The sequence below is a fragment of the Macrotis lagotis genome, chromosome X (genome assembly GCF_037893015.1).
Source record: "Macrotis lagotis isolate mMagLag1 chromosome X, bilby.v1.9.chrom.fasta, whole genome shotgun sequence".
NCBI classification, from domain to species: domain Eukaryota; kingdom Metazoa; phylum Chordata; class Mammalia; order Peramelemorphia; family Peramelidae; genus Macrotis; species Macrotis lagotis.
Window position 1 is genome coordinate 645,821,559 of NC_133666.1, and position 14,422 is coordinate 645,835,980.

At 40.7% G+C, this 14,422-nt stretch overlaps 1 protein-coding gene across 4 annotated transcripts in view; it reads left to right on the top strand.

Annotated features, from left to right (window-relative positions):
- The first annotated feature begins 311 nt into the window (after nucleotides 1-311).
- The window catches only part of SGTA (small glutamine rich tetratricopeptide repeat co-chaperone alpha), a 43,591-nt gene continuing 29,480 nt past the window's right edge, over nucleotides 312-14,422 (top strand). The window contains exons 1-2 of one of the 4 annotated variants that reach the window (XM_074204598.1): nucleotides 312-543; nucleotides 14,228-14,366. In XM_074204598.1, coding sequence (XP_074060699.1) covers nucleotides 14,267-14,366 — 100 coding nt within the window. In that variant the 5' untranslated portion in view covers nucleotides 312-543; nucleotides 14,228-14,266. Of the gene's footprint in view, nucleotides 544-604; nucleotides 1,146-14,227; nucleotides 14,367-14,422 lie in introns of those variants that run through there. The other 3 variants (XM_074204597.1, XM_074204596.1, XM_074204594.1) reach the window with 3 other exon arrangements.

A 14,422-nucleotide genomic window follows, 5' to 3' on the forward strand; every position in this document is an offset into this window, starting at 1 on the left:
GACAATGAAGTCCGCAACCCCGGGGAGGCGGGGCAGGCGGTCTTTCCTGAGTGTTACTTTGTATCTCTTGGAGTCTAACTGAACTTGGACCGGAGGGTGAGCTGCCCAGTTAGTGGCAGGCTTGGCCCAGGGCCTACGCGGGCGGATACACGTGACCGAATTCGTCACCGAATAATCGCATGAGATCATCTTTGATCCCCTTCCGTCCCACAATGCAACACTCCGGGTCTCCTCTCTATGGTCGATACAATGCAGAGCGTCAAACCGAGGCTCCAAGGGCGGACGCCCACTTCCGGTCATGACGACTAGCCGCGTCTAAAGCACTACCGGCCGCTCCGAGTCTCTCCGCCTCAGCCAGGGCCCGGCGTCCTCCGCGCCTGCGCCGTGGGTCCTTCGGCGAAGGCTCGCGAGAACAGCGAGGGGGCGGAGCCTGGCGCTCCTCCGCGCCATCGCCATGGCAGAGGGGAAGAGGCGGGCCGGCGGGCGAGGTGCGCAGGCGCGGCGGGCGGCGGCGTAGAGGCCGGGGCCCGGGAGCTCGCTAAGGTGAGTGGCGGCTGCGGCGCCGGCGGCCGCCGGGGCGCCGAGGGGGGGAGGCCGCGGCGCCCGTCTTCCTCAGCCCGGGCTTCCCGGAGCTCCGCGCATCCGCTCGGGCGGGCCGGCCGGGCTCCGGCTGCGCTGCTGGAAGGCGCCGGGGGAGCCGCAGCCTCTGCTCGGGGGTCCCCGGGCCGACTCCCTCCTTTCACGGAGGCCCGCGGAGGCGGAGGGGCGGCCCCGGGGGAGGGAGCCGCCAGGCCCGCCCGACCCCGGGCCTCGGACCCTCCCGGCCTTGGGCGGGCGGCGAGCGCCAGAACTGCCCTTCCTAGTCCGGGCGGCCGAGGCAGGGACTCGGGAAGGGACTTGCCCAAGGTCATACGGGCCGCTGAGCCTCCTCCTCCGCGATCAGGAGAAGAGAAGAGAGAAGAAGCAGCCTTTCCGCAAGGGCCGTGCTGCCGCGAGCCTGGGCCGGGCCTGCCCCGACCCTTGCGCCGGGCTTTGATCGGCCCGGTAGCCGCGCACAGCACCCCTGTGAGGTAGGAGGGGGCCGTTCCCCGCCGCAGACTCAGAGACTCAGACATGAAGGGTGTTAGCAGGGGTCCCTTCTCCCGGTAAGTGGCAGAGCCGGGCCTCAAAAGCTGCTTTAGCCCTCTTTCCTCCCAACGGCTACTGCACCCCTAAACGACGAACCCTGAACCCCGCTGGACGTTAACTCTGGTGGGAGTTAAGGTCTGATGACTTGGGGATTGGTTGTATGTGGTAGGTGAGACAGAAACCAAGCCAGGTCTAAGTGGGACGCAGCTTATGTTGTCCTCTGAATCTTTTTGACTGGTTAAGGGACAGGTAATAGAAGCGATATTGGTTTGGATTTACTTAAGTCAGGGGCAGCTAGGTGGCACAGTGGATAGAGCACCGGCCCTGGAGTCAGGAGCACCTGAGTTCAAATACAACCTCAGGCACTTAATAATGACCTAGCTGTGTGGCCTTGGGCAAAACACTTAACCCCATTGCCTTGGAAAGAAAGAAGATAAGTCAGACTGATTTGAACTTGTGCCCTTCTGACTCCTAGACCAATGCTCTTTCCACGGGTCACCCCAGAAATACGCATTCCTTCAATTAACAAACCATCGATGGCCTCCTACTATGACTAAATCATAGGATTGTAGATTTTTACACTGAAAGGAACCATAGAAATCATCAGATTTCATCTTGCAGATGGACATTGAAGCCTGGAGAGCGTTGGCTCTTGGAGGCCACATTGCTAGGAAGTTTCAGAGCCATATAATACGCATCTTGTGATTAAGAGTCCACTATTCTTTCTACACTACATCATGTTGTGGCAATAAAAAGAAAATGAATAAGTTTCTATCCCAAGATACTGACAGTCTCAGGAAGGACTAAAGTTAAATTGTAACAATAACAATGCATGATTTCATGGGGTGCCTTTTTCTATTCAGAGGTATGTGGGACAATGAGGACCACCAAGACATGGCTGGATAACATGTTCATGCTCAGTGTCCTGAACCTATTGAAAGAAGAAGGACCAGGAATTCAGCTGAAAGTGCTGTCATCCACTGTAACCCAGAGCCCTTCAGACCTAGTTCTCATGGAGTTAATAAGAATTTAAAGTTGCAGAGACTCTTAGAGATCTTGGGGAATCATAGATTTAGAGTCTTTTGCAAACCTCTCATTATTCAGATGATGAACTCTTGAGCATCAGAATTTGAATTCACATCTTCTGACTCCAAATATCGCTCTTCACCCCTTTTCAAAAGCCAGGTGAATCCTGGTATCTCTCCAACCTACTTTGCTATCTCCTGCCTCTTGCTTTTTTAGTAACCTGTGCAATAGCATTGTGTAATGCATAGAAGTAGGTGCCAGAATGAGGGGGGTTGAGAGTTGAATCTGAATGTGGGAAAGGAAGCTTCAGTTTCCCCATTTGGAAAATGGAGAGTAATCATTCTTGAGTGAATTTCCTTCCAAAGTTGTTGAAGCCTTTTCCAGGACATCAAGACCAGATCTATCCTAACTGTCTGATTTTGAGCAAGACTTCAGTTTTTCATTTGTAAATTAAAACAACTGAATCTTTAAGAGCCATTCCTTTTCTAGAATTCCAAGAACAACAGTTTGTGTGATAAATTTTATCCTAACCTTAAATTTCATATGCTTGGGTTGAAGACTTTCGTATGTTAAGAGAAACAAAAAAGGTTCACAGTTTCTAAAGAACTTTTTGATTTTTAGGGCATGTTTCTGGTAGAATTGTCTGCACTAAATGCTTTATTGGGAACTGTTGAAGCATTTAAAAATTGTCAGCAGATATTTTCAAAAGTATTTGCTATGTTGTGGAGCATTGACTTCATGCTCAGGAAGAATCAAAGTTTAGATAACCATAAAGAGTAAGTGGAAATAATAGCATGTATACAAACATACAGTGGGCATATAACATACAAGTATGTATCTTAAGGACTTTCCTTAAAAATACACACACCCTCCCCCCCACTTTTTTTTTTTAACTAGGAATGGCCAAAATTTTGACTCAGAGGTTGCACTTCAAACATTTTGCAGGGAGAGGCAAGCAGAAAGGAATAAAAAAATGGCCTTGGAATTTTACATGAGGAGAACATGGTTCAGAAGACATCTCTGTCACTAATTTATGGCATATCCTTAGGCATCAATTCCTCTCTTTCTGCCTCGTTTCCTTATCTATAAAATGAAAATTGAACTGAATGACTTTTCTAAGATCCTTTCCAGCTCTATAAATTGACTTTCTAGGAACTATTTTTTTTTAAAAAAAAATGAGTTCTAAGAATGAACATATTAATGTTAGTGAAGGTGCATGTTTAGTGATTTAAGGGGAGCAAGAGAGTTTATTTTTCTGTAGTCACATGACTTGTACCTTAGCTATTTAAAGTGCTAAAGTTCTCTCTATAGGAAGACTGATTTTATACAGCTTCTTTGTAATCTCTTGTTCCTCTTTATAAATGGTATTTGTGGATTTGTGATTTAAGCAATGTAAGCACTCCTGTCTTTTTGCAGATTGCAAATCATTCATGCTTTTTTGATCCTTAAGATATTCTTTTTCTGTGTCTTTTCATCCATCTAGTGAGCTAGAGGCCTATATGGATACCAGTCTTAACATTTGAACTGTTTTATCTCCTATTTCTTGCTCTAGTTTAGGCATTCTTACATATTTTGTGTCTTAGCTGCTTTGGCAGTCAATGAAGGCATGGACCCTTTCTCAAAATAACATTCTATAAAAGAACCACCAATTTTATTGAAAAGTGGTCATCAAAATTAAAAAAAAAGGTTCACATAACTGTCTGCTGCCCCTTCCTTTCCAATATAAGACCTTTTGCTCTCTGACTGTCTCCATTTCCTGTCTTTGATATCTTTCCATTAAAGGTTTGTAATTTTGAAAAATCCTCAATCAGAATGATAGATATAATCTGTTGGGCCATGTGTAGTACTTGGAGGATCTTGTGATGAATAGCAGATAGAATTATATAGTCTTGGGCTTTGTTTTTCCCCCCACAAGTATCTTCAATTTGCATTTCTAGAGGCAATGGGTTCATTTAGTAAACTCACCAAAAGGTCTTCCTTCTTTTCTAACAATTGCTTGTATTTCACATTGTTTATCATTTTCCCAAATAAACATAATGGAAGCACTCTCAAAATTTTTTTTAGCTGTTTCCAATCTTTCATCATTATATTCAGTGAAGCCTTTTTCATACACACATCCCTTACAACCACCTTCTAAGCTCAGTAGTACAGGTATCATCATTTCACCATGCAGGGAACTGGTGTACAGCCTCTTATTGTGTGGCTTATGGTAGAGGCAGAGCTAAAACAGGAACCAACTTTGAAGTTCAGTATCCTTATTGTACCTCCTTTTTTTAAAAAATAAATTTTTATTTGTTTAAGGCAATGGGGTTAAGTGACTTGGCCCATGGTCAAGGCAATTAAGTGTCTGAGATCAGATTTGAACTCAAGTCCTGATTCCAGAGCTGTTGCTCTATCTACTGTGCCACCTAGCTGCCCCTACCCCTTGTCTTACTATAGCTTCACTATGTTTGTGAACAGGATATATCTGCACCAAAGCTTGTTTTTTGATTCAAGGATCATTTATTAAGTCCTGATGATATTTGTCAGATGATGTAGCTTCTGTTGTAAATTTAATAATTATATTAAATAATTTTAATTATATCACAAGCTAAATCAAGAAAACAATCTAAACAATGCATAGGAGAATTTCAGTAGAAAAACCTAAGGAGTTTGAGAGAAAAGAATAGCACCTCACCCAGGAATTCACAGGGAAGATTTCATCAAAGTGGGGACCTCTAAATTGTGACTTCAATAAAGCAAAAGATCTTGGCAGGTGGCAATGTATAGGGAATTCATTTCAGACTTAGGGGATGTCATGAAAAATGCATAATGACTGGAAACAAGCTGATGAAAGGACGGCTTTTAGTTTTAATTTTGGTACAATAGAGAGTACACAAAAGGGAGTAATTTGAAATAGAACTGGAAAAGTAGGATGGAATGGACAGAGCCTTGATTTCCAAAGTAGACAGTGGGAATGACTGCAGGGTTTTGGTCAGAGGAGCGATTTTATTGGGTTTAGGAAATTAGAAGTACTACTTTGGCAGCTGTTGAAGAATGGGTGGGAGAGGAGAGCTTGGGAGTCAGGAAATGGTAGGGGGCTATCATAGTCTAGGGGAGAAGAGATCAGAACATCAGTGAGGTTGGTGAGTAGTGGAGAGGATGGGCTGCTGTTAGTATTTGGCAACTGATTGAATGGTGGTAATGTGGAACAGGAGACTGCAAAATTTTTAGCCTGAAACGTTAATGTTGGCCATTTTGATTGAAACTGTTTAACATTCCCTTAGTTGGTTTTTCTGGAAAAAGGCTTCTTTCTTAAGGATCTTTAAATTTCTCTTCCTTGACAAAAAGTTTAGAGTGATATTTCTTCTTTTTTATTTACGCTAGACCCTATTGGAATACTTTCTCTTCCCCCACTATTAGCAAGTCACTTTTTCCTGCTTTTTAGCTAACCCTTGAGTAAAGCAGAATTTAAAAAGTTGTAAATGGGTCATGACTTCCCTTTTCGTAGTACACACCTGATTCAGTAGTGGTATTGTATCATGTCACTTGTCTTCTATACCCAGCAGCAGTTTATTCAAGTCAGAACAGTATCTTACATTTCTGTAGAGTTTTGCACTCGAGGATCATCATATTTAAAACTTGAAGAAGCCTCAGGGATTATCTAGCCCCTTCATTTTACAGGTGAAAAAAATTGAGATCCAGAGAAGTAGAGTGACTGTAGACAGTAGAGCTGAGTTTCAAATTTAGACCCTAGATATTTTACAAATTCATGTTGTAAGTTGAATGAATTTGTGTATAGATTATATTCACTTAATGCTCATTTATCCATCATTATGAAAAAAGTAATATAAAGGGATCTAATAAGTAAAATTTCTACATAACTGACATTTCCTCCTTTAAATTCCATTTACTAGGGCAGCTAGGTGGCGTAGTGGATAAAGCACCGGCCTTGGAGTCAGGAGTACCTGGGTTCAAATCCAGTCTCAGACACTTAATAATTACCTAGCTGTGTGGCCTTGGTCAAGCCACTTAACCCCAGTTGCCTTGCAAAAAAAAAAAAATTCCATTTACTTCAAAAGATTCTGATTTCATTGATATGAGTTTTCCCTTTTCCTACATAGATTGTAAGCTTTCCACTCATTTTTAAGTCAACGTTTGTTTATTCAACACTAACTGTAAATCAGGCAGGTACTCACATTCAGGGAGCTCACATTCTAAAGGTGGAGACAACATTCAGACAACTATGAAAATGCAGAGTAAATGTAAGATTTTAGATGATTTCATGAGTTTCATTGATTCAGAAAAAAAATTCATTTTGGTATTAAAGCCTTTCCAAATTTAGCTAATCTGACACTGGATCTTAGTGGAATCTGCCAAGGCTTGTATTCCATTTCTATGCTCCACAAATACTCAAGGTTAGTTTTTACCAGTACCCTTATAAAGTGTTAAAATGATTTGTTTCCTTCATTTTGGTAAAAATATTATTCATTTTTTTGCCTTAGAATTTCTTTTATTACTATCTCTTTTAAATATCTCCTATATGTCCCACTATATCCCCTCCCAGATAGCCTTGCCTTGTAAAAAAGGATTAAAAATAAGAAATATTGAGCCAAACTAACCAGTTATCAGCCAAGTCTGACAGTTGTGGTGTTCCTTACCTTATGGATGTCATGTTTCCTTTGAACTGCTTCAATTCTACCTTTCATATAGAGTGCAGCACCCTCACTGATGAGGGCACGCCATGCTGGGTGGTCCTGTGCCAGTGTCTCCCATGCTGTACAATCAATTCTCAAGTTCTTATGAGAGACCTTCAGGATGTTCGGTATCACTTCTTCTGATCCCCCTTATGAGCATTTGCCCTGTGTGAGTTCTCCATAAAATAATTTTTTTTGTCAAGTGTATGTCTGGCATTCTAACAGTATATCGTAGTTGCACTCTCAGTAGTAATGTTGGAAAGCTAAGCAGTTTAGCTTGAGAAAGAACCTCAGTGTCTAGTATCTTCTCCTGCTAGGTGATCTTCAGAATCTTCCTAAGACAATTTAAATGCAAGGAATTCCGTTTCCTGGTAGACTGTCCAGGTTTCACAGGCATAAACAATGAGGTCAGCACAATGGTTCTGTAGACCTTCAGTTTGATAGTCAGTCTGATACCTCTTCTCTCCACACTTTGTTTTGGAGCCTCCATTGTCAACGTGTACCACATAGGAAAGGACACTGCTAAGGTCAGGTTCACATGGACTACTTACTTGTGCCTAACCTGTGGTAGAGCATTCTGAGCTTGTATTGGTCTGAATAGCCATAGTAGGACAAATTGTGATTTTTGTCTCAAACACACTGATATCATTTTGGTCTTCTTTGATAACAAAGGACAAGAATCAACCAACCAATCCTTACCTACAAGAAATTGTCTCATATCTGTTCTTGATTCCTCAACAGAAGAGATTAAGACTATATAAAAGAAGGGGCAGTTAGGTGGTGTAATGAATAAAGCACCATCCTTGGAGTCAGGAGGACCTTGTGTTCAAATCTGTCCTCAGACACTTAATAATTGCCTAGCTGTGTGACCTTGGACTAGTCACTTAACCCCATTGCCTTAAATAAATGCAATTTTAAAAAAAGTAATATACAAAAGGGCTGTCAGGAAAGGACTTAACATCACCACTAACCATAATATTGTGATTACTGGTCTAGAGCTCTAAATTCTGGATAATGATGTCAAGTCGGCCTTAAGAAGCATTGCCATCAGTAAGGCTGGTGCAGGTGATAGAATTCCAGCTGAGCTATTTAAAATACTGTAAGATAATGCTATTAAAGTACAGCACTCAATATGCCAACATGTTTGCCAAATTCAACAGTAGTCACAGAATGATAAAAGATTGGCTTAATGTCCCAATTCTAAAGAAGGGTGGTGCCAAAGAATGTTCAGTTACCAAATGACTACATACATTTTTCAGGCCAGCAAGGTCACGCTTAAGATTCTGCATGCTAGACTTCAGCAATTTGGGAACCAAGAATTGTCAGCCATGCAGGTTGGTTTGCAGAGAGGCAGAGGAACCAGAGACCAAATTGCCGACCTTCACTGAATTATGGAGAAAGCCAGAGAGAGTTCAAGAAAAACATTTACTTTTGTTTTGTTACCTACACCAAAGCTTTTGACTGTGTAGATCACAGCAAAATACGGCAAATCCTCAGAGAGATGGGAGTACCAGATCATCTCACTTGTCTCCTGAGGAACCTGTATACAGATCAAGAAGCTACATTTATAACCAATGTAGATCAACTTGGGAAAGGAGTGTGACAAGGCTCTATATTGTCACCTTATATGCAGAGTATATCCTTGTGAAATACCAAGCTGAATGAATCAAAATCTAATTCCTCGGAGAAATATAATAATCTCTAATATGCAGACCAATACCACTCTGATAATAGAAAGTGAAGAATTAAGAGGCCTCTTGATGAAGTTGAAAGAGGAGTGTTAAAGCTGACCTGAAGTTTAACATTTTTTTAAAAAATTGAAATCATGGTAAAAAAGTGCTATCACTTCTTGGCAGATGGAGAGAGAAAAAATAGAATCATGGTCAGATTTTATATTCTTGTATTTGGATATCATTGGAAAACTATGGTAAATCTGGACAGCATACTGAAAAGCAGAGTTATCACCTTACCAACAAAGTTTTGTCCATATAGTGAGTGCCATGGTTTTTCTAGTAGTTGTAGGACTGACTGTAAAAGTTGGATTAAAGCTTTCCTTGCTCAGCAATATAGAATTGTTTTTGAGTGGTGGTGCTGGTGACTTTAGAGAGCATCTTGGATAGCAAGGAGATCAAGTCAGTCAATCCTTTAAAGAAATTAGTTCAGGCAACCATTAAAAGGATAGAGGCTGAAACTTAACTATTTGGACCACATGATGAGAACATAGGACTCATTGATTGGAGTCCACTGCCCGAGAACTGATTTTCCATTCTCTGTCCTGGTCATACTCATGTTCCACCTGAGACAGACCTTGCTTCACACTGTTCTAATGTGGGTTCTGTTGCTTCAAATTCCATTTAGAGGCTTGATTAATGTTGTTTCTGAGGGAAACCCCCATGAGAGCTTAAGAAAATTCCTGGATTCTTTCCACCATCTTGGCTCTGCCCCCTTCAATAGGACTCATTGGAAAAGACCCTAGTGTTGGGAAAGATTGAAGACAAAAGCAGAAGCAAATGGTAGAAGATGAGATGAAGTGTCAGAAACAGTGAACGTGAGCTTGGACAGAAATAGGAAGACAGAAGGTCTTGGCATCCTTAGGATCATGAAGACACTCTACTGAATTACTCAGCAACAGCAATAGTAACAAAGACTTTTCTGCTCCAGCAAGGACCCAGTGAAGTTTGGAAAAGATGCCTGTCCACATTTTGTGGAGAGGACCTTAAATGACTACCAAGAGTTTGAACTTTTATTTAGAGGTGGTAAGGTCCATCTTCTTAATACTAAGTATTACCATACTTTCCTGCTTTTTCTCCTGCTTTTTCCTTTGGATATTTCTGGAACATTTGTGTCTTAATTTTTCCTTTGTTCCTTTCATTCCCTACTTTCTATTTTACACACACACACACACACACACACACACACATATCAATATATGGTAATATCCTTACCTGGTAAGCTATAAATTCCTTGAGGTAATTTTTGTCTTTTATAGACCATAGTACTTTGTATCTAGCAAGCATTTAACACATTTTTACCTTGAATTGAATTAAACTTTCCAGTTATTATTAATGGCTCACAAAAGATTTAATATTGTTATTATATATTTATATATTTATTATTGTATTTAATACAGTGAGTCTTGTTGAACTTAATTCTACTTAATGCTGGGATAATGTTGGAGAGGATATAAACTTTCTCATGTGGCCTTCCCAGTTTGAAGTGCCAAATACTCTGCTGCTGCTCTGGCAGCTTGGCTGGTGTCAAACTCTGACACAATATAGCTGGGATTCTGTCTTGTCAATTTGGAAAGTTCTCCTCTTTTGAGGGGAAATGAAGTTTTGACTGATGTGAAGGCTTTTTAAAAGACTTCCCTGGGTAAGATCTTTTTCTGCATATAAAAAGTTCCTTCTATTTGGTATAGACAAGTATTTTATAAAATAAATAAGCATTTATACAGTGCTTCAAGGGTTGAAAAATATTTTCCATCCCTCATCTCTCCAAACACCTTGTGATTTAGGTCACATAACTATTATTCTCATTTTTCAGATCAGGAAACTGAGTTTCATCAAGGTTAAGTGTCTTGCCCATGGTTACACAGCTAAGTTACTCATGTCAAAAGCAAGATTTGATCCTAGATCTTCTATGGATCTCAAGTTCTGTGCTTTCAGTTTGTCTTATTTATAAAAATTAAGTCCCCATCTATTTTAAAAAAATAAGTTATTGGGGGTGGCTAGGTGGTGCAGTGGATAGAGCACTGGCCCTGGAGTCAGGAGGACCTGAGTTCAAATTCGGCCTTAGACACTTAATTACCTAGCTGTGTGACCTTGGGCAAGTCATTTAATCCCATTGCCTTGCAAAAACAAAAAAAGAGAAAAATAAGTTATTGAATGTTTTATATGTCCCCAGCATCTTCTTTGATTAGCTATCTCCCCTCCCATATAACAATTAAAAATAAAATCAATTTAATTGATCACTATATTGAAAAAGTCTGAAAATGTTTGTAGTGCATCATACTGGGGAACATCCAACCTTTGTAAAGACTGGAGTAGATATGTTTTCCCTTTTCTCTTCTTTTAAATTATTGTTCTTGTAATTTTGCAACTTTCGTATTTGATTTTTTGTTGTCTTCTGTTTGCATTATTGTATCAGTCGTGTTAATTATTTCCTTGTCTCTGCTTACTTCATTCTTAATCAACTCATATAGATATTTCTGTAATTCTTTATATATTTCTCAATATGTTCATTATATTAGACATTTTCTTACAAAACAGAAATGTTCCATTCCATTCCTGTACTAGCAGAATTTTTTTTAGCCATTCCCTAATCCCAGTCTCAGATTATTATAAAACTTATCCATTTTGGGTTTTGTTTTGTTTTTTGCAAGGCAAACGGGGTTAAGTGGCTTGCCCGAACCCACACAGCTAGGTAATTATTAAGTGTCTGAGACCGGATTTGAACCCAGGTACTCCTGACTCCAAGGCCGGTGCTTTATCCACTATGCCACCTAGCCGCCCCAAACTTAACCATTTTGTACAAGCAATTTGTAGAATTCCTCGGGAATTATGCCTTGTTGAACACAGCAGTTTCTGCAGTAAACTGTCCTTCAGAAAGCATCAAGTAAAACAACAATCCTAAGGTAGATAGTAGGGTAGTGTATACTACCAGTGGAGAGAGCACTCGACCCGAAATCAGGAAGAGCTGAATTTAAATCTGGCTTTAGCGGGGGCAGCTAGGTGGCGTAGTGGATAAAGCACCGGCCTTGGAGTCAGGAGTACCTGGGTTCAAATCCGGTCTCAGACACTTAATAATTACCTAGCTGTGTGGCCTTGGGCAAGCCACTTAACCCCGTTTGCCTTGCAAAAAAAACCTAAAAAAAAAATAAATAAATCTGGCTTTAGTTACTGACTAGCTGGGTGACTCTAGGCAAGTCAACCTTTGCCTCAGAATTCTCAGCTCTTAAAGGGGAGATAATAACAGCACCTACCTCCTAAGTGTTGTTGTATCAGGTGAGATGCTATTTGTAAAGAAACTAACACAGTTACTGGCACATAGTAGACAGCAGTTTCTCCTCCTTCCTTCAGTTTGAAGGAGTTACATATCCAGTAGTGCAAGAGTGAGGGTGTGCTTCTGAGTCTATTGAGTCTCAATTCCGTGAGTGTGCATGCATCTGGTTTTTTATTTTTCAAATATCATAGTGGCCCTTGAAGAAATAGTACCGAGTAGCCTATTCTATTATAGACTGTAGTAAGCTTACATAGAGCCTAGACAAAGAGTTAGAAGAGATTTTAAGAAATCAACTAGTTTTACTCTTAATATTCCTTTCTCCCCCTCACTTTCCAGTTGAGGAAATTGAGGTCAAGGGACTACTGGTAATGAATGACAAAGCATGACTAATACTTAGGTCTCCTGCTCAGCTCTCCATGAGCTGACTAGAATGTTCTGGCAGTTGCTCATTTCACCTCTTGGGCTGGCCATTTTCCTTTCTGTTAAGAGAGGAGTTAACAATTCCTGCCTTTTCTACACATACCACTTAGAATGATTGAATGTGTATCAAAGCAGTTTTTCACCCTCAGAGTATTGTATAAATGTAAGCATTCACTCAGTTCAGTTTGATAAATATTTGTTAAGATCCTAATATGTTCAAGTCACCCTTTTAGATCTTTCAGATACAAAGACAAAAAAACAAGACATTGCTTGCCTATAAGGCATTTATATTTTTTCTGGTGGAAACAGTATACAAATTGAGTTAAATACAAGATAATTTATGGAATGAGAGGAGACTTAACTGGGAGAATTAGGAAAGACATGGAAGAAGTGGTATCTTAAGTCAGATTTTGAGGATAATAATTTTGGGATGTGGGGATGAGGAAAGTTTACTTGTAAGCTCCAAGGATGACTTGTGTGAATGCACATAGAGAAGAGATAGCATATTTAGTTCCTAGAATTCAGTCAGTTGCTAGATTGGCATACGTCCTCAAAGATAGTAACATTAAATAAGTCCAGAAAAGTAGGGTGGGCTTAGACTGTAGAGGGTCTTATATATCACAGTGAGGAGTTTATTCTTTCCTAAATGCAGTATAAAGTTGCTGATGGTTATTGAGCAGGGCAGTGATATGGTGAGATCTGTCTTCAAACGACTATTGGGACAACTCCCTAGAGGATGAATTGGATAACAGCAGGAGACCAGTAAGGAGGTTGTTAAAATAGCCCAAGCTAGAAGTGAGATGGTTTTCATGTAGGTGGAAAGATGAAGGAAGCCAGCACTGTTGTATATTGGAGGTGGAAGCCATAAGACTTGCACTTGATTGCTTTCGGGGAAGAGAGAAAGGAAGGAGTCATCTTTGACTCATATTAAGAGCTTGAGTCTTAGCATGATGTTGCTCAATATAACTAACATCAGTCTGAATATTAGTTGAGAAGTTTGGCCATTGGTTCTATTTTGAATATGCCGAGTTTGGGATGCTGACAGGATATCTAGGAAGGGTATTTAGGAGGCAGTTGGCAGTGTAGACCTGGAGTCAGGAGTAGACTTTTTGGAGATTTGGAAATCACCTACACAGAAATAGTATTTGAACCTATGAGAGCAAATGAGATGATGACTGTAGAAGAGGGGCCTAGATTCCCTATCCTGAGATGACTGAATGTTCCCCAAGGAACATGGAGGGAGCAGTCACTTAAATAAGAGGGAAGAGAACAAATGGTTATCAGGTTCCTGCTGGATGCCAAGGAGCATGCTACAGTCCTGGGGTGTAGGTGCTATTTTTTTTTTGTTTGTTTTTATTTTTATTGTTGAAGCCTAAGTAGATATTAGTGAATGGCCCAGGATCATGCAGCTCATGTGTCTGAGGCTGGCTTCAGGTGCAGTGCTGTGTTCATTGTATGACCTAGATGTCCAGTGCTCACTGAAGGGAGGGGAAAGTGTCAGAGAAGCTAATTGACAAGCTTGCTATGTACTAGGCATTGGAGTTAATCAAGGTAAAGTAAAAATAGCCTCTGCCCTAAAAGTTACGTCTCATCTCATCTGCTCTTCTTGTGAGTACCCATTTCTGTCCATGGTGTCTCCAGTCAAAATGAAAGGCATTTGTAGTAGGCCCATTTGGCAGGAGTGTTTCTATTTCCTCATCAACAGTCATCAGTAGAGAAGCTGGATGATGACAGTGACCATTGTTAGTGATAGAACAATAGCTGACGTTTTCTGTAACACTTTGAAGAATGGTATTTGGGAGGTTTTAATCTTGAAGTAAGATCTCAAATTTTTTTCAGAAGTCTTAGTTTAAATTAAACTGCATCTCCCTGCCCTTGGTCCCCTAGATCTGGAAAATAGCAGAGAACATACAAGAATTAGAGCAATCATAGCATGTCTTTTCATTAATAGTTTTATGACTTGTTCTAATCCATAGATCTTGAAAATCATAAGATCCCTCTTCACAGCCATAAAGATGGAGAACAAGAAGCGCCTTGCTTATTCCATCATCCAATTTCTGCATGACCAGCTACATCATGGAGGCCTTTCTCCTGATGCCCAGGAGAGTTTGGAAGGTGAGTGCTAGTGTCTTTCCAACTTTTTTATCTTATGGCTTCAGGGGTGCTTTAAA